The sequence below is a fragment of the Pelobates fuscus genome, chromosome 10, assembly GCF_036172605.1.
Source record: "Pelobates fuscus isolate aPelFus1 chromosome 10, aPelFus1.pri, whole genome shotgun sequence".
Classification (NCBI taxonomy): Eukaryota; Metazoa; Chordata; class Amphibia; order Anura; family Pelobatidae; genus Pelobates; species Pelobates fuscus.
This window is the reverse complement of record NC_086326.1, coordinates 1,859,823-1,887,516: the sequence shown is the minus strand read 5'-3', so window position 1 is coordinate 1,887,516 and position 27,694 is coordinate 1,859,823. Positions and strand designations below refer to the sequence as shown.

General features: G+C 43.4%; 1 protein-coding gene across 3 annotated transcripts in view; it reads left to right on the top strand.

Moving 5' to 3' along the window:
* GRK5 (G protein-coupled receptor kinase 5) overlaps positions 1-27,694 on the top strand; it is a 165,517-nt gene that overhangs the window by 124,516 nt on the left and 13,307 nt on the right. For all 3 annotated transcript variants that reach the window (XM_063434236.1, XM_063434237.1, XM_063434238.1), the window contains 3 exons: positions 1,119-1,256; positions 14,289-14,426; positions 26,148-26,279. In XM_063434236.1, the coding sequence (XP_063290306.1) occupies positions 1,119-1,256; positions 14,289-14,426; positions 26,148-26,279 (408 nt within the window). The remainder of the gene's footprint in view (positions 1-1,118; positions 1,257-14,288; positions 14,427-26,147; positions 26,280-27,694) is intronic.

Genomic DNA, 27,694 nt, shown 5'->3' with positions numbered 1-27,694 from the left:
TCACACAATGCATGTTACAGACTGATCGCATTATCTGATCTCTTCCTGTATAGTATATTACCGTCACACAATGCATGTTACAGACTGACGGCATTATCTGGTCTCTTCCTGTATAGTATATTACCGTCACACAATACATGTTACAGAATGATCGCATTATCTGGTCTCTTCCTGTATTGTATATTACCTGTCACACAATGCATGTTACAGACTGATCGCATTATCTGGTCTCTTCCTGTATAGTATATTACCGTCACACAATACATGTTACAGACTGATCGCATTATCTGGTCTCTTCCTGTATAGTATATTACCGTCACACAATGCATGTTACAGACTGATCGCATTATCTGGTCTCTTCCTGTATAGTATATTACCGTCACACAATGCATGTTACAGACTGATCGCATTATCTGATCTCTTCCTGTATAGTATATTACCGTCACACAATGCATGTTACAGACTGACGGCATTATCTGGTCTCTTCCTGTATAGTATATTACCGTCACACAATACATGTTACAGAATGATCGCATTATCTGGTCTCTTCCTGTATTGTATATTACCTGTCACACAATGCATGTTACAGACTGATCGCATTATCTGGTCTCTTCCTGTATAGTATATTACCGTCACACAATACATGTTACAGACTGATCGCATTATCTGGTCTCTTCCTGTATAGTATATTACCGTCACACAATGCATGTTACAGACTGATCGCATTATCTGGTCTCTTCCTGTATAGTATATTACCGTCACACAATGCATGTTACAGACTGATCGCATTATCTGATCTCTTCCTGTATAGTATATTACCGTCACACAATGCATGTTACAGACTGATCGCATTATCTGGTCTCTTCATGTATAGTATATTACCGTCACACAATGCATGTTACAGACTGATCGTATTATCTGATCTCTTCCTGTATAGTATATTACCTGTCACACAATGCATGTTACAGACTGATCGCATTATCTGGTCTCTTCATGTATAGTATATTACCGTCACACAATGCATGTTACAGACTGACGGCATTATCATACTTGAATTCAAAATGACTCTGGAATTAGGGGAATTGCATGCTATAATGTGTGTGTTTGTCTGTTTTCAGCTACTCTCCAAAGATGTGAAGCAGAGATTGGGGTGTCAAGAGGGGAGAACGATGGAGGTAAAGAGGCACTCCTTTTTCAAAGTTATAAACTTTAAAAGATTAGAGGCCGGAATAATGGATCCTCCTTTTGTCCCAGATGTGAGTAGAAGCATATTATTAGTTCTATAAGTGTTTATTGCAGTTTGAAAGCGTATGTGTGATCGAGTACATGTGATTCAAAATGATTTGATACCCGTATTAGTCAGTAAGGAGCGTACATGGTGAACCCCCTGTCGTAGCCAAGGTTCTATCTGCAGGTTTGTCGTTTGGGCAGTTAGTGCTTGTAATGGTGCTGCAAGAAGCATGTCATTCCCTTGTAAAAATAACGGGGTAGTCTGCTTCCACACTTGGAGCAATGTTTCCGTGATCAGTAGTACAGAACTGGACTTGGGAAGCTTTGTTCCTGCCCAGAGGGCTAGTGGGAATGTTCCAGTGGGCATACATGCATTTTCTAACGCTAGCCATACCGGAGGAGTCCCTGTGCCATTATTGAGGCTTTGTAGTATAATTTTATGTTGGGTATGCCTAATCCGCCTTTTGTAAATGGACGCCACAGTGAACTTTGTTCTATCCTTGGGGGTTTCCGTTTCCAAATGTGTGCGTTAATTAAAGCCTGAAATTTCTTTAGAATGGGATTCGGGATTGAAATGGGCAGAGTGCGAAAAAGATACAGTGTGTGTGGCAGCGGTATGGATCCGTCCCAACCATGATATCTCTTGGTCTATCCATGCCTTAGTTTGTTTTTCTAGTTTGTGTATGAGCGGGATGTGATTTTCCCTTATTATCGCCGAATGTGTTGCTGGCAACTTAAATCCCAGGTAGGAAAGAGAGGTTTTTCTCCAATCAAAGGGGTATTGTGTTTTCATGCGGGCAAGTGTGGGGGAAGCGAGCCCTATCGCTAACGCTTGTGTTTTCTTGGCATTGTTTTTATAATACGACAACTTCCCGTATCTCTTGTGGGGATATTTATGGGATAATAATTTGTAACAGAGAGAATTGCCCACGATTTTCAATTCTCAGATCCCTAATCGTTATCGTTATAAGTGAAAGGTAAACCATATAATTAAGTCACAGATTTGTTATAAAAATAGAAATTTATTTTTATATTTAAATGATAATAATATAAGTAACATGCATGATAATAATCAATGGAATTTCAGTATAACAATATGCAATACAATATGGCAATAATCAATGAATATTCAGTATAAAACAATATGCAATACAATATGGTAATCTAAAACAAACATTTCCTAATGACTAAGAGGTAGTTTAAAATCTAAAGCATTAGGCAGTCAAGATTGATTTACGACCCTTTCACAGAGACAAAGAAGGTTTCACAGGGAGACAGAGCATTCCTTAGAGCTGCAGCGTGAAGTTGTAGAAAAAACTTTAGCTGGCAGAAGTAACCCTTTCAATGCTGGCTAGACCTCTTCTAGGGATTTAAGATCTACTCCTATGTAATTTTAAATAAAAATAACATTTAACCAGTCATTAACCACTTCCTTGATCCAATGAGATGTCTACATGTATATAAGCAAAATTTGTCTAATAGATACGGTATTTTATCTTATATTGGAGCCAATCAACACAGCTGGATAAACGGTCATGATATGCTAACGTGATATTAATCACACAAATACATTAATGGCTATATTAATCCCAGCTGCAGATAGGATGCTATAACCATGTATATATTCTTTAATAATTAAGATTTCTAAATATGAAATCTAATCATGATTTATCCAGTCATATATCATGCTATTAATTTAAATTAATTAATTAAATGCCTGTATATTTACCAGTTTAAGTAGATATTTTCTCATCAGATGTTCTCAGGTAGCTAAGTGTCATGGGTCTCTTTCTCTGCATGGAGTGTAAGAGTTTCTTGGTTACTCTGATCGCCCGATTCTGCCTGGATCTCTCTGAATCCCCAGAGTGTTGTAATCTCTTTCTCTTCAATCTTTGAATGTCCGACCCTTCCCTTGTCTTAACTTTTTAAAGGGGAAATTCCTCTAAGTGATAGCCAATCACAAATGTGGGGTGTGGTTGCCTTCTAGGTAACCATTCTCGTATTTGAACTCTAGAGGGCAGTATTGTCCCACTAAACATACCTATCCAGGAAAGAGTTAACTTTTCCTGGTGGCTATTTTTGACGTCATTTACGTTATCTATATGTGGCCTATAACTTATATTCACTTGTCAGATCACAGGGTCTTCCTCAGACTTATCCAGACTATGCGTCTCCATTTTCTGTAGTAATTCCTAAAATTGATAGTTTGTGAACTAAGTTTCACCTTAAACTATAATGGGACGTTGTACAATATCGAAAGTAAAATTTAATTATTTAATCCTCTCTGTCACCTACGTCTGGGAATAGAATTTATTATAGTTGCATTAGTACCTAGACAGTCTGTTATCACTTGGTTTGTTTATTACACATTCCATTCAGCTTGGGCAAAGCAGTCAGTTTTAGAGAAAGGATAGAAATTTTGTGTCTCTTTGTTAACTTGAAGATACAAAATGGAGTCTGGTCTATTTAGATTGACTTCAGAATATACACTTTGTATTTCTATCATAGCACAAATGTCTGACGATATAAATACCCTGACACTCTCCAGCAATGCTAGTAGTTTCGGTATTGTCACCTCCGGTTGTGTTAAAAATAAGAGGACATCATCCGCAAAAAGGGCTATTTTGTGGACCCCTATCGGTGTTTCCAGGCCCACGATCGCGTGTTCACTTTTAATGTGTCTAATTAGAGGTTCCATGCATAGGATAAATATTAATGGAGATAACGGGCACCCCTGCCTGGGTCCATTCGTTATCTGAAAAGATCGTGAAAGAAACTCGGAGTTGAATATTTTGGCTGCAGATTTGGAATACAGGACCATAATACTTTTCAAGAATGCTAGCGGAATACCCATACGTGCCAACACAGCCTTCATTTACGCCCAGTTTAAGCGATCGAATGCTTTTTCTGCGTCTAAAGCTAGCAATATGCCCTTTTGGTGAGTAGACTGGGCCCACGTGATTAGGTTTAAAAAATGGCGAGTATTATCCCCTGGCTGCCTAGTTGGAACAAATCCTGCCTGTTCTGGTGAAACTAAATCTAGTAAAACGAGTTGTAAGCGCATAGCTAAGAGTTTGGCATATAGTTTTGTATCCGCATTTAGCAGCCAGATAGGCCTCAAGTTGGCATTCCGTAGGGGGTTTACCCGATTTAGGAAGTGTGAAAATGTGGGCTAGCAACATCTCCTCCGGTATGGACCCTGTTTCCGCAAAGAAATTAGAACGTTCTGTGAGATGCGGTGTGAGTTGTGCCTCAAATGTGGTGTAAAAATAATTGGAAAACCCATCTGGACTTGGCGCTTTATGTTTGGGGAGTTTGTGTATTGCGTTTCGCACTTCTTCTGTAAACCTAGTTGTCAATAGGGAACCTTGGTGGGCATTCAGACGTGGTAAGTCCGCTTCTTGTAGGAAAGTTTCTATATCTGACTCAATTGGTTGGTGTAAATTTTTGTCCTGTTGGAGGTTGTATAGCTTATCATAAAAGGATGCCAGTTCATTTACCATTTCCTGCGAGTTAAATAATTTTGTCCCTGCGGCCGATGTCATATATGGGAGTTTAGATTGTATATATTGGGATTTTAGGCGTCGTGCGAGCATTTTGCCTGCCTTATTCCCTTGCATGTAGTAGGTGAGTTTCAGCTTAGGAAGCTGCCGTTCCATAGATAGTAAGGAGATTGCATGTAGCTCTTTTCTTATTTTTGCTATTTTTTGGGATAACGTTTTGGTTGGTCTTAGTTTATTGTCTCTGTCTAATGTTTTAAGCTGTGTTATCAGTTTCTCTGTCTCGTTATGAACCTTTAGTTTGTTTATTGACTCTATTTGGATCAGGAGACCACGCAGTACAGCCTTAAGGGCCATCCATTTAGTGTCGATACGTGAGGGGTCTTGCCGATGACCAGCATAAAATGTCCTAATGGTTGTGCTTAATTTGGTGGCAGTATCCTCGTTATCTATGAGGGATTCGTTCAGGCGCCATGCACTCCGTCCTCGTGCCGGGTACATGGCTCTGAACGTAGTAATTACTGGCGCATGGTCGGACCAAGTCTTGTCTCCTATTTGCACTTCCATGACATTCGATATTGAGCTCTTGTCTACCAAACACATATCAATACGAGAATAGGTGTGGTGTACCTGTGAGAAATAGGTATAGTTTATACCTGTCGGGTATAGGGTGCGCCACGTATCATAAAGATCGTTCGTGTGGAGGAGTGTACTAAAGTTGTAGCTCATCGTGTTGGCTTGCTGCAGCGGATGTTTGCCCTCGATTCCTTTTATATCTAAGTCGGGATTCATTGTGCAATTAAAATCACCACAAATTATGGTGTGTCCCTCACGTAGTTTAGTTATTTTAATCAACGCTCGTTTTATAAATGAGGTTTGGGAGTTATTGGGTGCGTATATGGATGCTATCGTAAGTTGCATACCATTTAGCAAGCCAACCACGATGAGTAGTCTTCCTAACTCGTCCGTATACATCTTGTTAAGCTGGAAAACCCAATCCGCATGGAACAGAATGGCTACTCCTCTTGTTTTATTAGGCGAAAAAGCATGGAATGTTTGGTGGTATTTGGAGGATATTAGATTAGGGGGGGTTTTCTTGCGCATATGAGTCTCTTGGAGACACACTATGGCCGCTTTAGATTTATGAATTTCTTTGATCGCTGAGCTTCGTTTAAAAGGGCTGTTCAGGCCATTCACGTTCATGGTAAAGCATTTAAAGTGGTACGTCCCAATGGAAGTGGGCTTAGAGTGTAATTGAATATGGTCTTTGAGATAGTCTGCGTCAAGACAGGTACCGTAAAGTGGCTTTGCATCTTGCGAGGTTTCAGATAGATACAGGGTATTGCTGCTGTCAAGGTATGGGGTAGGAAATTAACAGGGTTAAACCAAAATACAATAAAAGTAAGTATGTACAATATCTCTCGAACTTGAGAGTATAACATGGAGTACAATGGGGAGCCTGTGCGCTCCTCGTCCATTGAGACTCCCGTGGGGGTGCGTGCGGAGCGGGTCCGCGCCCGGGCCAACATTTTATGAAAAGCCGCATCTTATTTTCAGCTACTGGGAGGGATTTTGGTTGTGGACAACAGCCTCCCTTTTGTCTACAGTTTTCCGGTATGTTAACTAAAGTTATAAGGCGTCTTCTGAATTACGGTATAGTACTGCAGCTTAGGTACCCTACCGTTTCAGTTCCGTGTGGTAATCTGGCCCACCTCCCTAGCCAGTGGAAATCACAGCTTTCTTCCCAAATTGTTCTGCTCTGGTGGTAAGGGGGTAGGTGTTACTCCCTCTAGTGTAGCGTTGGTGACCTTGCCTAGGATCTGAGGGAATCGGTGTCGTCTGAGTCAAACAGTTTACATTTATACAGTGCTTTAAACATATAAAGCAACCACCTCCCACACGCCCTTTATAATAATATATGCAGGAAATACACATCCCAACGTTTTTATGTTATCTAGTGGATAAAGTCAGCTAGTTGCCAGCTATTGCTAGACGCATTATACAACAATTTGGGATCCCCCAGCGGTGCGTGAGTGATACGTCATGTCGCGGGGAGAGACATATACATATTAAACATTGACCACTAGATTAAACATTTACCAAGTCGCTAGCATTCGGATCTGGATGTGTTATGTTTTTTTGTTTTTTTTCTGCTCCTAATTCCCACATTAATCTTCTACACTGGCGTAGTAGTCATCATACTATTACCACTCTCGTTGTCTGTCGACATCAGTCATCATCGCTGCGATAACGAGGAATCTGTGTTAAAAGCGGGGATCCTTTAGGTGCCAGTCTGTGGTAGTTCATGTGTTGTCCCAAATTGCTTTAATACCGTTCAGTTGAGAAGTCATCCTGTAGCTTGTTATATCTTGTTGTCTGTCAAATCCAGAAGGCTGTTGTCCCCATCTTTATCTTAGCGAGGTGGAAGGCCTATCATCTTCCACTCCGGCCGGATTCTTTTCGGGGAGACCGCAGTTTCTGCAGGTGTAGAGATGTTTCCTTGCGCATTCCAGAGGCCCCAATTCTTTAGTGTTGTCAGTCCTCCTACCGGATCATCTATAATGTGGAGCTTGTTGTTTCTCCAGATTAGGAGTTTCGTGGGGAAACCCCACCTGTATGCCTGCTCATGATTCCGTAGGGTTTTGGTTATAGAGGAGAATTCTTTTCCTTTTGGCCATAGTTAAAGCTGATAGGTCAGCGTATATCGATATATTATTATACGGCTCAGGTAGCGTCGGAGTGGACCTGACTGCCTTTAGAAGCGCTTCTTTGGCCTTGAAGTAATGAAAACGGACAATAATATCTCGCGGCACATCTGCAGCAAATCTGGATGGCTTAGGGAAACGATGAGCCCTATCCATTTCCCATGGAATGTCAGCTAATTCGGGCACTAGTTTAGAGCACAGAGTTGTTACATATGTGGGGATCTGATCTCACATTATTCCGGCGGGAGCGATCTTCCATGTCCGCCATCTTGTGCCAGAGTTTAGCATTGTCGTCCTCCAGTTTCTGTATTTTATCCACTACTGTGTTGTGTGCTGAGCATAGATCATCCATCTTGCGTTCAATCTGATCCGTGCGGTCTCCCAGTTCCGCCAATTCTTGGTGGATGCCAGATATAATGGACGTGAAGTCTTCTTTTAGTGTAGCTCTCAGGTCCATGAGCATTGATTTTAAATATTCCTTAGTGACTTGTCCATCGTCCGACGGATGTGGTAAGGGTGTCTCGTTGCTGATATCAATTTCAGGGGACTGAGCTCTGCTTTCGGCGCCATCTTGGGCCTGTTCTGCCGGTCTTTTTTATTCTGTCGGACCGTGTCCATTAGCTTTGTCTGCTTGGAAGGTGACATGGTAGTCCTCCCAGACTTCCCCTCCGATTGCAGGGTTTAGATTCGAAAATGTATTGCCTTAGTATGATATTTTGGCCCGGTTGCGTGCGGAGCTCCTACTCCATGCGTCCGTCCGTGCCGGAAGCTTTAATGGAAGCACTGCACTCGTGTCCCTTTAATTTTACTTTTAAACCTAGGGGTTTGGTAACAGAATATAAAAAATTACAGGAAGTGACGGTTCCCCTTTAACACCTAAATCCATGTGTAATTTTTACACTTCTTTTATCGTAATTTTTTTTTCCTGATTTGCAGTCAAGATCACTATACATTTGCTTACATACTTCCTAGCATTTTAAATGCCCTTAGATTAACATATTAAGGGGTTTGGTCAGAGATGTGGCCATTGGTGTGGCTATTCCAGGACATTTAAAGTGACATCTCAATCGGTATCCTCATCTCTGCTCAGTCTGCCAGTTTTGTATCTGGCGGTTCGTCCGTGATTGGTGCGCTGTATTGTGTATCCTCCAATCAGTCCGTTGATCTGGGGGGGTGGGGGGGGGGATGTCAGCTCGCTCAGCTGTCTATGCTTAATTCCGTATGAGCGGAGTGACGTATCGGAGATCGTCTAACGTCACTTCCGGGTTAGCGATATCGCCATTTTAAGTGTTGGCATAATACTGGCCAGCTTAGTAATTCGGGACAAGTTCATGGTATCCAGAATGTTTAAAAAAACTGAAAAAAACAGAACACTAAGCACTCAATCTTAATGAAGACATTTATAAGTGCAACATAATAATTATGTATGGACTAGCAAATTCTGCAAATATGCTACATAATGTGTAATCACACATAGTCAAGAGTAAAAAACAATCATCATCCACATAATCAATGTACCCAACATCTCATATACATAGTTACATAGTTACATAGTTACATAGTTACATATACATAGTTACATAGTTACATATACATAGTTACATAGTTACATATACATAGTTACATAGTTACATATACATAGTTACATAGTTACATAGTTACATATACATAGTTACATAGTTACATATACATAGTTACATAGTTACATAGTTACATATACATAGTTACATAGTTACATAGTTACATATACATAGTTACATAGTTACATATACATAGTTACATAGTTACATAGTTACATATACATTCCCTTGTACTACAGTGCAAAACATTTGACCAGTTTCCCAAAAGGGACTACATGACAGCATATATATATATAAAATTAAAAAGAATAAAAAGAATGGGACTTAATTAAAACGCATATTTTAAAAAAAAACACACTTATTGAAAATATACTTAAAAATACCTATTTGGGCCATATATGGCCCATAAAGAATATATATAAAAAGATATATATATATAAAAATGTATTTTAAAAATGTATTTATAAAAAATGTCAGAGTTGGAAATTCTGGATACCATGAACTTGTCTCAAAACAGTGCAGGCTTCTGAAAAAGACTTAACTGACATACAGACTCACCTGTCTGCAGTCCAAGACTCGGTGCAGCAAATCCCTAACGGTCTGCCAAGACCTAACAAAATCCACCTTCCTATGGCACAAATCCTTTTCCCCAATAACAGCAGGCATCACCTACAGGTGGGGGACGAACGGATCCCTGGTGGCTAACCGTAACCCCACATACACTCACATTTCTGTAGACATTGGGACTGACGTCTCCGACTGCCAACCCACCCCCAAGACCCACCACTGACTCTTGGGATCGTGAACATGCTGTTCCCGAGATCCAGGATCACCCAGGCTGTGGAACCAAGACAGATATAGGGACTGACTCAATACAAGGCACCTTAATTCTTGTCGGAAACCTATTTCCGATCCAGGCATCATTTTGGAAAATCTAATGACTGCAAATATGTTCTTTGTTCTTTTTGTTCCACTTTAAGCTCGGTTTCGATTTCGTAATGTTTTCTTCTCCTAATATTATATGACATAACATTTACAGCACGGGGGGGGCGGGGCCTGACCGCAGAGCCGAGTGGTCGACAATCTCCTGGGCTCCTGCATGAACCCGCTATTTAAACTATTTTTCCAGACTCCACCGTGTCCTAAACGGGCCGACAGAGCCAGAAACCGATGGGGAATACTGAGAGGAACATAATGATGCCCCTCAAGCGGCGAAACGATAACTTTATACCTGACGATCGTCGGAGGCCTAGTCAACAGGCGGGAGCAGGAGAGACGGCCGCTCTCCCCCTGCCAAGACTGAGGACCTCGCTGCGGACAGATCCCTGTCCCCCCCCCCGGACCGGTGGGGGTCATCCCGGTCCCCCAGCGTCAGGCAAGCACATATCCCTCTGGGACACGGACCCGAGCCACGCCGACATGATAGCACCGCGAGGCCTGGCCTGGACAAGATGGCCGTCGTCAGAGCTACTTCTCTGCAACAGCAGAGTAAGGAGGACTGGGCAGCGGCATTAAAGTCCAAGTTCGACGCAATCTGCCAGCGCTTCTGGGACCGCATCGAAGCTGGGGGCCCACGACATGTAAGGGTGCCTGCCTCACCGGCAACAAACCGACGCACACCCCTTACCACCCAGACGGGTCACCCCCATCAGCACAACCACCGCGAAAGCGGACAAAAAACATGGAGACTAGGTGGATAAAGCGAAGACCAGGTGCATCCAGCATGAATCTGCCATGCAAAAGCCAGGCACAGGCGTCACAGAAAAAGGTGAGAGGCTCTTGCAGACCGCCCATCACAAAGGGGGGCCCCAACAGACCGCAACCTCTAGGGCTCCACCGCCAGACTAAACCCCGGCCGACATCATCCGCCAACCGCACAGCCAGCCCCATTGGAACAGACCTGAAGGGCAGAGATACTCGGCCACCGGGTACACACCTGGCAAGAAACAACTCCTTACCACAACCAGGACCGGAGAAGACAAGGCTGACTAGCACCTACAGGGACAAGACTCATCCCCGGCTGCTGATACCTCTGATCACACTGGGGTGCACTAATACTCTCCCTGAAAGCACAGGGTTCCTGCTCAACCTCAAGCTGGACAGGTCGGTACACCAGGTGGGCCCACTTAAAGGGACATTATCACCGCTGGCAACGACCCACAGCCCGGACACCCACCTCGCACTATGTGTTCCTATTGAACTGAATATCTCATCTGGCATTACTTAGTCATGCATGTTACGCAGCATGTTTAGCATGTGACTAGCTCACTTAACACACCTGCACTAGCCTGCTTAATTCACTAGCACACTGTACTTCTTATACTCTAATTAGAGCAGGTTGGGTATTGGGAATTGTCTAGCATATTGTTTAAGCCACTTCAACCTTTATAATGATCTCAAATGTATTGCTCAGTGTGCAGTCTACACTTGATCACCTACTAATACTATTGCCAAGCATGTTTTTGCTTAAACAGTGACCAATATGACTCATCTTGAATTACACGTATAGGTGTTAGCAGCTTCACTTAGCATGTTTAGCCTGTGACCGACTATATATCCTAACAATTACCCTCTTGCTATATGCAACTAGATATATACACTATACCAACACTAACGTGGATAATCCAGCATGTTAAGCGTTAATCGTTTCTCACTCTTCTTACCTGTTGTGACGAAACCAACCTCGCCACTGGGCATTGGAGAAGACTGTTTGCCCGCCTCCTACCTGCTGACTATGGCCCCTGGAAAAGTGGTACGTTTAGAGAACTATATTTGGGCATATTGTATTTTATTGTACTGCTGCTGGCCCTTTAAGAACTGTCTGGGGACATATTGAGACTTTGGGTAACAATACCCTTTAAGACTGGCCCCTGAAAAGTATTAACTTTTATTGGGTGTGTATGGCCCTTTAAGAACCATCTGGGGACATCTTGTAACTTTGGTGAACAATGCCTCTTTAAGACTATGTCCCCAGACCTGTAAAATAACTTGTTCCTGGCTTTCTCCCACTTGGTTCAGTAAATAGGGCTTATTGAACCAAGTACCACACAGGCGGACCACCCAGAAGTTAAAGTGTGCAGGCAATTTACCTCCCAGGCTGTGAGGTTACTGCAGGTTAATTGCCGAGCGCTGGGTGGCCGCCATTCGGCAGCCGAACACGTGGCGGCGGCCATTTTAGTCATTCGAATGCGGTCAGCGGTGTATGCTAAAGATTCTGTGGAACCAAAATCGGCTACACATTTTGCCGAACACCGCTGACCCTTACCTTCTTCCATACTGAACTTGCAGCTCCAGAGACTAAGTCCCGTTCGAAGATGGGACTTAGTCGTTTTTCGGCATGAAATTGACCGGCCGCACAGCCCAAATCTATGGAACTGTTTTGGGCAGGAAAATGTGCTTGCGGTCGGTCATAAAGGGACCTCTAGCTAACTTTTGATCCACTGGAGGGATTTGGCTGATTTTTGGAAGTGTTTATGTTTGAAGTGTGCTGAGTTCAAATATGTAATTATATATGTTATGCAGTTTGGATGTACGGTTTTAAAGTTATAGCACATGTATAATAATTATGGCTGTAATAATTATGTTAACTGGTTATCTGAGGGGAGGGAACCTGTGGGTTGCAACCGTTATGCTATTGGCTGTTTTACCCCGCCCCTGTGGGTGGTCTTATATGTGTAAGATGGAAATAAAAGCAGACTGGGTGTGCTAGCACCTCAGATCATCTTGGACCTTCATGAAGTTTCGGCTCATGTTTGGGGGATTGGAGAACTACACTCTGGGGATTGCTATAATCACTATACTCCCCAGGGTATAATCACTGAGCTCTGCTAAGAGCTTGTTCCTGTTCCTGTTCTCTGGAATTCGGAGAGGTCCACCTACTGGAAGCTGGATCCTGGTTTTGGGTCCAGAGTGGGTGGAGTCGGCGAGACCCCAACCAAGCTGCGGCGGTTCGTGGGGTCTGCAGTGGTTATGGTGTCAGGCATGGAGTGCTTGGAGACCTCGGAAAGCACTAGGAGCATCGGTCAGCGGAGGGTACCCGGTCGGGGTGCCAGCGGTTCCGTTACACCTGTTTCATTTGTTTTTAATCTGGCAATGTAACCTATTAGTTAAGCTAGATGTCACCTAATAACATGAATCTTGTAGCCTACTATTTACAATTACGCATGTTACAGTATGAGACCTGGCTAGGTCTCAATATACATAGTAAATACAAAGTACAACTTAAAGCAAACGTGATCCCTATCTGTCCCTACTGTCCCAGCGTACTGTAAGCCTAACTTTTAAGCCTTGTTAAAGCAACGATGATATCTCGACTTGTTATACCTTATTGTTTCAAAAATTATATGCAAATCCAACATGCCACAACACTGTTATCTTATGTGCATGAAAATTGAGCCTGCTGATGCCGTTGTGGCGATGCAGGCACTGTTGTAACTACCTGCATATCAAAAATAAAGAATTTAAAAAAAATTTTTTACAGCACAGCTCAAATCATATTGTCCCAGCTTGGAGATACCCACACAAGATAGACATAGTCATACTGGGAACAGATAGTTCTACCAAAAGTACAGAACGGCAACTTACACATTCCCCCTGCTCCCCTGGTCAGGGGTAACTACACTCAAAGCATAGAGTATTACCACAAGCTTGAGTAGCTACACTGACTAGATACACTTATTCAACCTAAGCACTTCAAACATCACACCTACGGGATTAAAGACCTCTATGCACTCACCGCATCCTCACCTCAAACTTCCATGCACGCGTATATGCCGAGACTTCAGCTACTCAGCTCCCTAACTATCCCTTCAACATATCATGACATCGGCCCTTAGGACCAATGTAGGTGCACTACACACCTAAACACCCACTATAAGTTATGTCTCCTACAGATGGCTTATGCAATGCACTGAGAAAATAAAGAATTGAAAAAAAACACTGAATGTAAAAATACGGTATATATTTTTTTCTTTAATCCCTTTATGCTTTTTTATAACATGTTCCCTGTGGCTGTGTGAGCTCACTGTGGTGAATGGAAATCATGAGAGCAGTAAATAGTTATTGTAAGTGAATGTGAGATTCTTTCTCTGGCAAAAATCTTTTTTGTAATTATTCATTGTTTGCTTTTTTACGTTAATATATTTTAGTTTTTATAACGCTAGTCATATATGCAGTTCAGTCGTTATTCTATTAGGATTGTAGTCGGGAACGGAACTAGGAAAACCAGGTAAATTGAACTATGTTGGGTTATAATGGTTATATTCCTCTCTTAGCCACGTGCTGTGTACTGTAAGGATGTTCTCGACATCGAACAATTCTCAACCGTTAAAGGAGTAAATTTGGACCAAACCGATGATGATTTCTACAACAAGTTCTCCACTGGTTCAGTGTCCATCCCATGGCAGAATGAGGTAAGCAGGCCTGAGATGATTTCTTAATCTCCTGTAATAAGCATTTCCTTGATAGCTAGGGGTTTATTCACTAAACAGAGGTTTACTATCAACAAGCGACTCAAAACAGCCAAATTGGAAGAAATAGAATCTGTAGATTGGTTTGCATTATCTATTATTCTGTTTCAAACTACCAGAATGATAAATCCATCGCATAAATGAAAAAATGGCATATATTAAAAAATTATGGTTGGAGTGCTCAAAAACGGTTGAAATAACCCTGAGAGATTTAAAGCCCTTCTGTCACTTGTCAGTGTTTCATATAGATATCATTTTACTAAAATAATCATACTCGAACTACGTAACCTGCTAACCCTGAGGGAGCACAGAGCGGTGCATTAAATGCCCACGGGAATAAAAGTGGGAAATTGTTGGCCAAGGCTTTGAAAGACAAACTCCAACAAACGTTTATAGCTAGGGTGCGGCACACCGATGGGACACAACATGACACGACTGAAGCCATAGCAAAGGCATTCCATGATTATTATAGTGACCTATACAAGTTAGGTGACACGACTAACTCGCCTGCTTCAGTAAAGGAATACATATCAGCCAATTTAACACGCACCCTTCACACAGATCAGGTAGCACTCCTGGAGGCACCATTTACAAGCGATGAGCTAAAGTCGACCATAGCCTCCTTACTGAAAGGCAATAGCCTTGGACCAGATGGCCTGACGACCCGCTAATATAAACTATTCTGTCAAATTTTACAACCCTATCTCATAGACATTATTAACAAGCTCTCTCCCCCAACAGGTGCGGAAAGCATCGATAACAGTAATTCCCAAACCAGGGAAAGATCCTACACTGTGTAACAGCTTTAGACCCATCTCCCTGATCAACTTGGACCTCAAGATATTTGCCAAACTCCTGGCCAATTGGCTGAAATCTCATCTGTCTGGATTGATCCACCCGGACCAGGCGGGGCTTGTTCCTGGACATGAGGCCAGGGACAACACTACGTGACTCCTTATATTATACATGGAGCAGTGACCTCTAAAACGCCAACATTACTACTCTCGATTGATGCCGAAAGGGTATATTTGTTCCTTACCCTAGAGGCGCTGGGTCTGGGGCCAAACATCCAAAACTGGATACAAACACATATACAAATATATGAGTCTACAAATGCCCGGGGGGGAGGGGAATAAAGGTCTCTGCGTTTGCGGAGGACATACTTCTCACATGCACAGACCCAAAGCAGTCCCTGCCTCACATAGTAGCAGAAATTGACAAATTCAGCGCGTGCTCCAACTTAAAAATAAATACAGTCAAATGCAAGATACTAAGCCTAGGGGTAGAATCTGGTTTTAAATCTAGACTTCAGACTCACTATAGATATAAATGGACAGAGACAGGACTGATGTACATAGGCATTAAACTTACACACACCACCAGAAGCCTGTACCGTCTGAACTACTTCCCCCTGATAGCAGACATTGAATCCAAACTGAAACAATGGGATATGCCTCACTTCTCCCTTTTTGGCAGGGTTAATATCCTCAAGATGATGATAATGCTCAAAATTCTATATTTGTTCCAGATGCTACCCATACAACTAGGCAACCAATTCTTCCAACTCCTTAAGAAAATGTTTATCTCCTACGTATGGGGTCATAAGAAATCTAGATTAGCTTACGATACTCTAACAGGCATTAGAAGCAGAGGGGGCATAGGCCTACCCCACATATACAGGTATTACATGACGGTCCTATTCACTAGAATAAGGGAATGGACAGACACTGACCGAAAAAAAATCATGGTATGACCTGGAGCAAAGCTTCTCACAAGTACCATTAACTACCCTGCCCTGGCAGACCGGTCACCTACATAAGATCTAGCGCACCCCACATCCCCTCATACACAATACCCTCCAACAGTGGCGACGCTACAAAAATGTGTGGGAATTGTCCCCAGGAATTTCCCCATACATCCCCCTTGCCAATAATCCTGACCTCGTAGAGGGCAGGGGAGCGCCACTCTTCAAAAATTAACAGTGCCTTGCAAAAGTATTCACCCCCCTTGACTTTTGATCTATTTTGTTACATTACAGCCTTAAGTTCAATGTTTTATTAATCTAAATTTTATGTGATGGATCAGAACACGATAGTCTAAGTTGGTGAAATGAAATGAGAAAAATATATACATAAAACTATTTTTTAGAAATAGAAAACATAAAATTGGCATGTGCGTATGTATTCACCCCCTTTGTTATGAAGCCCATAAAAAGCTCTGGTCCAACCAATTACCTTCAGAAGTCACATAATTAGTGAAATGATGTCCACCTGTGTGCAATCTAAGTGTCACATGATCTGTCATTACATATACACACCTTTTTGGAAAGGCCCGAGAGGCTGCAACACCTTAGCAAGAGGCACCACTAACCAAACACTGCCATGAAGACCAAGGAACTCTCCAAACAAGTGGCCATTGGAGTAACTAAATGACCTCCATTTGTTTAACTATACATAGGGATTAAGGAGAGAGCACAGGTGTAAAGGATCCTGCTATCCGTGCAGCGCTGATCCTTGTAGTGTCTCCCAAAATCCAAGCTGAGTAGAGTAAAGTAGTGATTACAGCTCCCAATTCCCCCAAACATGAGTCGAGACTTCATGAAGGGGTAAAACGATCTGATTTATTGATGGCCACATGGGATCTTGTGGAAGACAGTGACAAAATATACAGCACCAATCAGTGTACAGTACAATTAGTAAACACAGTGCAACCCCTCCTCTCTATCCTGGAGATAATTAACTTAAGTGGTTGAAGAGAACCTAATTATCTCCAGGTAGAGAAAAACATGTCCTTTTTATATTTTAACAAACCTGTATTAAAATCCATAACTCATATTTTGCTGAACGTAGTCTCCATGTTCCACATACCCCCAGATAGCTTGGATCTGAGCGCATAATATAGGCGAATAGCGCTCAGATCCCACAAACACAGTTCTCAATATCTTCGAGTAAAGTTTTAGTTCACCAGTTGTTCGGGAGATTCAATCCGAAAAGAGTTCCATAATTGCAGCTACGTGGGGTCGGTCTATCTTGTATCAAAGGAAAGTCCCGAACGGCAAAGTGATTAACGTGTTCAGGAGTTATTAACCGTATGAACGAGGACTCGGGGCGTGTCAGCGGTGTGTGGCGGAATAATTGTACGAAAATAGTTCCAGAGGATTGATGCCTTTCCACCGCTGAGCGTTCGACGACTTTAAAATGGCGACCATCACGTGTTCGTCAAACGAACGGGGACCACCATGCCTTTCATCATTTATCTTGCGGTTAACCGCAATGTCTGGGGGGTAAATGAGCGGCACACAACCTTAGTGGGAGGTCGGGTGGTTCGGTAAGTTGTTTGGTTCTTTGAAACTGCACGAAATAGGCATACATACGCATGATTAAATGAAATGCTGTTCCTCTGAGGCTTGTTAAAACAGGGATTTCGTTACACAGCTCCCCCTTAGTCCCATGGAACGGCATACCTGCTTAGATCCTAACGGATCGGCTAAGGGATGACCGGATGACATAGTTATTTGTCCAGTTCCGTCTGTCGGGATAGGCCATCAGCGTTGGCATTCTGCTTCCCGGGACGATATTGCATCGTGAAATTATAAGGCTGTAGTGCCAAGCTGAATCTGAGTGGTCTGGGGTTATCTCCGGCCACTCTGTTAAGCCAAATTACCAGTTGTGGTCTGTCATTACTGTAAAGGAACGTCCGTAAAGGTACGGTTGCAATTTCTTAAGTGCCCAAACTAATGCCAGACACTCTTTTTCAACGGTGGCATAGCTGAATTTGCATGGTAATAGTTTCCTGCTCAGATATGCCACCGGGTGGTCCATGCCATCGTCTCCAACCTGGCTTAGTACTGCTCCCAGTCCAAACATTGAGGCATCTGTGTGAACGAGAAACCTTTTAGTATGATCAGGTGCCGCCAACACAGGAGATGCACTTAACGCAGCTTTGAGTTTCTGGAAAGCCTCCTCGCACTCAAGGGACCAGGCTACTTGTCGGGGTAGTGACTTTTTAGTGAGGTCAGTCAGGGGTTTGGCTAGGGCACTATATTCAGCTACAAATTTTCTATAATAACCCGCTGTGCCTAGGAACGCCATAACCTGTGTTTTAGTCCTGGGTTGGGGCCACTGTGTGATGGCCTCAATTTTTGCTGGTTCCGGCCTCTGTTTCCCAGACCCTACTCGGTGTCCTAAATACTGGACCTCAGCCATGCCTACAAATGCTGATTTTGGAATGGCCTCAGGCTCCAAGGGGATTTGCCAATACCCTTTGCACAAATCAATAGTGGTCAAAGAATTCCCCCCAGCCATGCGGTCATGTAACTCATCCACTCTGGGCATGGGGTATGCGTCTGTGACCGACCTATCGTTTAGTTTGCGGTAATCTACACAGAACCGTGTGGTACCGTCTTTTTTAGGAACCAGGGCCACCGGGGAAGCCCATGGCTTTGAGATGCCTCTATTACTCCCAGCTCTAGCATATCCTGGATTTCTTTTAGCATGCTTTCCCGTACTGCTTCGGGCATTCGGTAGGGCTGCTGCCGCAGGGGTAACTGGCCTGGGGTCTCCACTCTGTGGACTGCCAGGGTTGTATAGCCTGGGGCCACAGAAAACATGCCTCCAAATCCCTCTAACAGTTGGAAAGCCTGCTCTTGCTCCTCTGGGCTCAATTCGGGGCCTAACTGGACCTGTTCTACCCCTGTAGGTTCCTGAGGAAGCAGATCAGGTAAAGGAATACCCTCGCTATCCTCATAAGCCAGAGCGCATACTGCGGAGACTTCCTCTGGTCTCTCTAGATATGGTTTGAGCATATTCACATGAAAGGATCATCGGATACTTTCATCGGAACAGTCTGTCACAATGTAAGTGGTATCACTGATCCGGTCTATCACAGTGTAGGGACCCTGCCAGGAGGCTTGTAACTTGTCAGTCTTAGTGGGCTTTAGTACCAGGACCTTTTGTCCTATTTCCAATATACGGTCCTTAGCCCCCCTATCATACCAGCGCTTCTGTCGCTGTTGGGCCGCCCGCATGTTCTCCCGAACCGTTTCGGTCAGAGCCTGCAGGCGGTCCCTCAGCTCCAGTACAAACGCTATTACAGGGGTACCTGTGTCCCCCATATCTCCTTCCCAATGCTCTCGTACCAGGTCCATGGGTCCCTGGACTCGTCTCCCGTATAGCAATTCAAACGGGGAGAATCCGGTAGACTCCTGGGGTACTTCCCGATACGCAAAGAGCAGATGTGGAAGAAACTTTTCCCAATTTCGACAGGTCTCTGTAAACGTGATTAGTATTTGTTTAAGTGTGCCATTGAAACGCTCACAGAGGCCATTCGTCCGGGGATGATAGGGTGAACTTAGTATGGGTTTTACCCCACAGCTCTGCCAGAGTTGTTGGGTAACCACCGCTGTAAATTGGGTTCCCTGATCCGACACTATCTCCCTAGGGAATCCCACCCTAGTGAACACCTGAACCAGTGCCTCTGCCACTGTCTCTGCATGTATGTTTGACAGAGCTATTGCTTCCGGATAGCGGCTAGCATAGTCCACCACAGTAAGAATGTATTTCTTACCAGATGGACTGGGTTTGCTGAGTGGCCCGACTAAATCGACGGCCACCCGGAAAAACGGTTCCTCGATTATGGGTAGAGGGCGCAGTTTTGCCCGGGGGTGGTCCCCTCTCTTTCCCACCTTTTGGCATACATCGCAGGTTTGACAGTAATTCTGCAACTCCCTAGTGACTCCTGGCCAGAAGAATGACTGGGTGAGCCGGTCCCTAGTCTTTTTTATTCCTAAGTGGCCTGCTAGGTGAATGTCATGGCTGATCCGTAATAATTCTGCCCGATACTTACGGGGTACTATTAATTGCCTTTTCGCTACTTGGCCTGCCCCTTTCTCTGTCCCCCCTGTCACCCGGTATAGTAAACCCTTTTCCCAGGTAAATCTTGCCTGATCTACGTCTCCCTGAGTTTGGTCTGCCTCCCTCCGATACCCTCTTAGTGTGGGATCCTCCCGCTGGGCTTGCCCAAAGTCTTGAGGTGTACCCCAGTAAAGTGTATGGTCAGGGTTAACTGTCGGGGAATTATTGCTTACCTGGTCGTCGGATGAGGGGGAGGCTTCCATAGCTCTGGACTGTTGCCGGGTGGTGACAGGTAATGCTCCTTCTGGGCTGGGTGCTGCCAATTGGGACGTCAACCACCCCAGATCATTTCCCAATAATACTTCTGCTGGTAAATCCTGCATGATGCCCACTTCCACAGACTTGGCCCCAGTACCCCAATCAATGTGTACCCGAGCCGTTAGTAGTTTATGTATTGCCCCTCCAGGTACCCTTACAGCAATGGTGCGTCCTGTGTGTTGCGAAGGGGTAACCCGGTGAGGTTGTACTAGGGTAATAGTAGCCGCGCTGTCTCTCAGTCCTCTAGCTTCTTGGCCATTTAACTTTGCGGACTGCCTGTGGTGAGACCGATTATCTCCAGCAGCTTGTATGGGGTTCACTTCATGTAACGTGGACCAATTTTCGGTATTGTTACTGGGTGACCCTTGAGCTGGGGGGTTGTAATCCTCTTGCACACAGTGTGCCGCTGATTCGGGGCTGGTGTTCGCCCCCAGCGATCTGTAGTACGTTGTGGACAATTGGGTTTGATGTGTCCCACTTGCTTGCACCCATAAGACATTGGAGCGGTCTTTTGGTATCCCGTGGTTGTGGTGTTGCTCACCGTTGGCGTTACCCTCTACGGGGTAGTTGTAGGACAAGGTGAGGGGCGCGAACCAGTGAACCCTTGATTTCCATCCAGCCGTCTGCTCTCATGAAATTCGTCCGCCAATCTTGCTGCCTCTTCCAAAGTCTGTGGCTTCCTGTCTCTGACCCAGTCTCTAACCTCCGCTGGAGTGTAGTCAAAAAACTGCTCCAGTAGCATTAATTGTACAGCATCCTCTAAGGTAGTCGCCTGACTCCCCTGCATCCAGTTACTGGCAGCGCGTTGCATACGAAATGCCCACTCTGTGTATGAATCCTTGCCTTGTCTCCTGAGGGCCCGAAATTTCATTCTGTGGGCTTCAGGAGTTACAGCATACCGGGCTAACAAAATCTCTTTTATCTTTTCATAGTTTTGTATATCCCCATCTGGCACGGCCCTCAATGCTTCTGCTGCTCTGCCTGATAATTTGCTGCTTAGTACCGCAGCCCAGTTAGCTCTTTCTAAATCTTCTAGCACACATTGTCTCTCAAAGTCCTGTAAATAATTATCAATATCCATCTCACCTTCCACGAAGCTTTTAAATGCTGCGTAGTTGATTTTGCGCTGTCGCCCCATTGTAGATCCAGATAACGACAATATATCCACAGGGGGTGATCTGTCTCTGGTTTCTCGGGCTTCCCGGGCATTCTGTGCCTCCGTGGCTTGTGCCAAGATCTGTACCACGATCGTGTAGGGTTAGGCCCTACCAGGCTGAGTCTCCATCTCACGTCCCTTTGGAACTCTGTTTCCTCAGCATTCGCCATCTGTTGTTCGCTGGTTTGATCGCTCTCCAGTAGTTCGGCTATTAGCGTGGCTTTCGGTTTATTACTTGCCACTATGCCTCGAGCTTCCAGCAGTTCTTTCAGCGTTGTTCGTTTCAAGCGTTCGTATCTATGCGCCATTCACTACTTGTTCCGGTTCGGTACATCCGTTCGGGAGAAAATCCTGCCGCTTGCCACCAGTGTAAAGGATCCTGCTATCCGTGCAGCGCTGATCCTTGTAGCGTCTCCCGAAATCCAAGCTGAGTAGAGTAAAGTAGTGATTACAGCTCCCAATCCCCCAAACATGAGTTGAGACTTCATGAAGGGGTAAAACGATCTGTTTATTGATGGCCAAACTCAGCCCTTTTATGATGGTCTCCCAGCAAGGGAACTCCCACATGGGACCTTGTGGAAGACTGTGACAAAATATACAGCACCAATCAGTGTACAGTAGAATTATTAAACACACCCCCAGTAACCCCTCCTCTCTATCCTGGAGATAATTAACTTAAGTGGTTGAAGAGAACCTAATTATCTCCAGGTAGATAAAAACATGTCTTTTTTATATTTTAACAAAACTGTATTAAAATCTATAACCTTTTTTTAGCCGAACTTATTCCCCCTGTTCCACATACCCCCAAATAGCTTGGATCTGAGCGCATAATATAGGTGAATAGCGCTCAGATCCCACGAACACAGTTCTCAATATCTTCGAGTAAAGTTTTAGTTCACCAGTTGTTCAGGAGATTCAATCCGAAAAGAGTTCCATAATTGCAGCTACCTGGGGTCGGTCTATCTTGTATCAAAGGAAAGTCCCGAACGGCAAAGTGATTAACGTGTTCGGGAGTTATTAACCGTATGAACGAGGACTCGGTACGTGTCAGTGGTGTGTGGCAGAATAAGTGTCCGAAAATAGTTCCAGAGGATCGATGCCTTTCCACCGCTGAGCGTTCGATGACTTTCAAATGGCGACCGCCACGTGTTCGTCAAACGAATGGGGACCACCATGCCTTTCATCAATTATCTTGCGGTTAACCGCAAGGTCTGGGTGGTAAATGAGCGGCACACAACCTCAGTGGGAGGTCGGGTGGTTCGGTAAGTTGTTCGGTTCTTTGAAACTGCACGAAATAGGCATACATACGCATGATTAAACGAAATGCTGTTCCTCTGAGGCTTGTTAAAACAGGGATTTCGTTACAACAGGTAACTTTTTTTTCTCAAGTAGGGGACAATGTTGTTGAGAAGTACAAGTTAGGTTATAAAAAAATATCCAAATCTTTGATGATCCCCAGGAGCACCATCAAATCTATTATAACCAAATGGAAAGAACATGGCACAACAGCAAACCTGCCAAGAAACGGCCACCCACCAAAACTCACGGACCGGGCAAGGAGGGCATTAATCAGAGAGGCAGAACAGAGACCTAAGGTAACCCTGGAGGAGCTGCAGAGTTCAACAGCAGAGACTGGAGTATCTGTTCATAGGACGACAATAAGCCGTACGCTCCATAGAGTTGGGCTTTATGGCAGAGTGGCCAGAAGAAAGCCATTACTTTCAGCAAAAAACAAAATGGCACGTTGAGTTTGCGAAAAGGCATGTGGGAGACTCCCAAAATGTATGGAGGAGGGTGCACAGGTCTGATGAGACTAAAATTGTACTTTTCGTCCATCAAAGAAAATGTTATGTCTGGCGCAAAGCCAACACATTACATCACACAAAGAACACCATCCCAACTGTGAAACATGGTGGTGTGGGGATGTTTTTCAGCAGCCGAGACTGGGAAACTGGTCAGAGTTGAGGGAAAGATGGATGGTGCTAAATACAGGGATATTCTTGAGCAAAACCTGTACCACTCTGTGCGTGATTTGAGTCTAGGACGGAGGTTCACCTTCCAGCAGGACAATGACCCCAAACACACTGTTAAAGCAACACTTGAGTGGTTTAAGGGGAAACATGTAAATGTGTTGGAATGGCCTAGTCAAAGCGCAGACCTCAATCCAATAGAAAATCTGTGGTCAGACTTAAAGATTGCTGTTCACAAGCGCAAACCATCCAACTTGAAGGAGTTGGAGCAGTTTTGCAAGGAGGAATGGGCAAAAATCCCAGTGGTAAGATGTGGCAAGCTCATAGAGACTTATCCAAATCGACTTGCAGCTGTGATTGCCGCAAAAGGTGGCTCTACAAAGTATTGACCTTTTCTGTTATTTTGTCCTATTTCGTCTCAAGTCGCCGACGGCCCCTATAGTTGAGCAATGGGTAGATAGAGTCGAGTGGGGCCCTCGGCGATCTGAGACGTAATATTTATCTCACTAGTATCTTTGATCAGCAACCATTTGTTTAGTGTCTCGGATCCTGAGTTTAATCTATCGCTATCATCAATTATTACTTTCGGGGCCACTGGGACATATGTTCCTATTATCATATATCTAGTTAAATCACTAGACAGTTATTATGTTTTACAAGCTTAGATGGAAACCCTTTTTTTCCCCCTCTTATTAATAGCGAAGAAACATTTTGTATCCACGGAGGCTCTATTGCTATTTTGACTTATTACTATATACCGATCTAAATATTTAGACAGACATTTTCTGTCACAATTTCATGCTACAATCATTAGGCAAAGGTCTCTGAAAACTTATGAACAGGACCTTCCAATGAGTATATATCGATATGTATTTACCAGGCTAGTTTTCTACAATCCTCTCTCTGATCGGCAACTAGCTGTGTTACATTGTTTAGATACCATTACTCCCACTATGGACACGCTTTACAGATTTTAAGCTCATTATTAAAAGTTATATTTTAATTACATTTAGGGCACTAATTTCTCTCTTTTTTCACTACTTCTTTAGTCATTGGGTTAACCCCAATACGAGTGCTCTCTTTAGCTTCTACTTTTTTGCTTTGTTTTTCACATTAAATCACCATACAGCTTGAAAATTATTACTTTGATTGCTTACAATTTTGCAGATTTTTGCAGATGTATTTATCTTTTTATCAGTAACTTTAAATAAATGATGTTGTATTTACTATTACTTTATGTGAAGGAATACCCCTTCACCGTTTGACTAATTGCCATCACCGGAACACTATGTATCAATACGAAAACCGCAGACTAATTGATTGCTCCTACGTGGCCACCATTTCATGCATACGAATACACGTAGTGAGAACAATGGGTGCCGGCCATCTTGTCTCCCGAACGCGGTCAGCGGAATTTGGTCGTCGAGTGCCTGGAACTGTTTTCAGTAACGCACTCGCACAAACCCCGGTCTATATGGAACTTCGCTACGTTCTATTTCCCAGCACTTTGGACGAACGGCGTTCGGGAGTTTGAAACAGATGAACGCAAGGAGCATTCTGCACGAACCATCTTCATTCTACCTATTGCGGTTTACGTATGACTCTCCACTCTTCTGGGGAACAATGGAACGGATTTGGCTGAAATTTGGATATGTTGCTCCCACAGAGATAAACTTTTGTGGGGTTTTTATGTAGTTTTGGGGTATTTCTGAAAATCTTTAAAATTTTAACTTTTTCTGACCAGAAGATAATTCAGTTTAGTATGTTCTAAAAACTCAATTATCTCACTGGATCAGAGGAGGAGTTATGTGATGTATAAATTGAATGCCTGTTTTCCCATTAAACCAGTCTTGTCCCAGCATTAAGCTTTGGCTCATGTGTGGGTTTTTATGCGACACCAGCCACATTGGAACCTTTGGATTATTGGCGTTATTATTTTATGGAATAAGGGAATGCAAGACGGTGATAGCTACTCAGACCGTCACACTTTACCTATAGTGTCCCATTAAATGATATCCATAATGGGACATAATGAATGGAGCTTTATACTTTGTGGACTTGTAACTTATATATCCCACAATCCTCTCTGTTCCTTCTAAACGAATTAATGATAATTTCACATCCCTTCACATGTTGCTCACAAGCGGATCCATGTATACTTGGATATAAAGGAATAAGACAAATATATCTTATTATTATTACAAAAGACTACATAAAATAAATAAAAACATAGCAGGTAGTAAAGTTAAGTGCCTCCATTAGTAAACCGTGTCAGCTGAACACGTTTCACGTCTGGACAATGCTTTCTCAACAGCCCAGCAACATATATTACCTACAATGGTAACCATGTTACTTTTTATTATCACAGATGATTGAAACAGAATGCTTCAAAGAACTGAACCAGTTTGGCCCTAATGGAACCCTATCTCCAGACCTGAATAGGAGTCATCCTCCAGACCCACCTAAAAAGAGTCTGCTCCATCGAATTTTTAAACGTCAGGTAAGTAATATGTAGTCCTTCTGCTTAGGATTGCTTACAGTCCACGGTCAGATATATGTTTATAAAGGAACAACGCTAAAGTCTAATATTTATTGAAGTGAATCTGTATCCAGCCCTTTGCTCCCCCAGCACAATCTAATTAATCTAATTCAGTGTCTGCAAGGAATTGAGAGACAGTTGGAAGATAAAAACTATTTTAAACAGTTTTTTTTCCAAGTCTATACATTTGCTAACAAAACAGCTAGCACAATGTATAGAAAAAAAAACCAAAGAAAACACTGCGCCAAAGATTACAATGTGCAATAAAACCAAATTGATGCGCATGCGTTAATGAAAAGTTTCACCTCCCATCTACTAGACACTTCAATGGGCTGGTGATGTCATTACAAAGCGCCGAGTTACTACTATAACGCATGTGCTTCATATTGGAACACATCTAGCCACAATGAAGATTAGTGGCTACCAGGCAGGACCTTTGCGCATTCCAGCCTGGACACAGGAAATAGTTATTGCTTAACACACCATGAAGCAATCAAGTAATTATACTTACCTATATAGACTTAGATCATTGAGGACCTTGCCACACTTCTGATGAAGCCCTGAGAGGAGAAACATAAAGTGGGGTCCCTATTATGTATTAGACTTTTTGTGTATTCATTGTTTTTAAATTATATTATTTTAACAATATAATAGAGGTGATTTTTAATAATAGTTATACTTACCTAGTTACTTACCTCCATCCTGCTTCCTGGTTATCTTCAACATCTCAAGGTGGGGATTATACCTTCTAAGGCTTATTATACTATTATTATTATTATCGCCATTTATAGCACCAACATATTCCGTAGCGCTTTACAATATTATGAGAGGGGGGATTTAACTATAAATAGGACAATTACAAGAAAACTTACAGGAACGATAGGTTGAAGAGAACCCTGCTCAATCGAGCTTACAGTCTATAGGAGGTGGGATATAAAACACATTAGGACAGGAAATAATCAAATAAGGTGGGAATGAAGCAGAGCTGGAGGAGAGAGCAAGAGACAGGTTTGTAAGGTAGAGGTTACTCTGGGAGGCCATAAGCTTTCCTAAAGAGATGGGTTTTAAGGCACTTCTTAAAGGATAGGGGCAGCAGGTATAGGACAATAGTTAGAGGGGGAGGATGGGTCAAGAGATGTTTTTTTTTCCGGATAGGTACTACAGTGGCATGTTTAAGGTCAGCAGTGACAATGCCAGAAGAGAGAGAGCAGTTGAAGATGTGCGTTAAGGAAGGCACAAGACAAGGGGAGAGAGATCTGATGAGGTGAGATGGGACAGGATCGAGCGGGTAAGTGGTGGGGAGGAAAGGAGAAGCGCAGCCACCTCTTGGTCAGTAGCCAGGGAGAAAGTATGAAGGGTAGGGAAGGCATGATCTA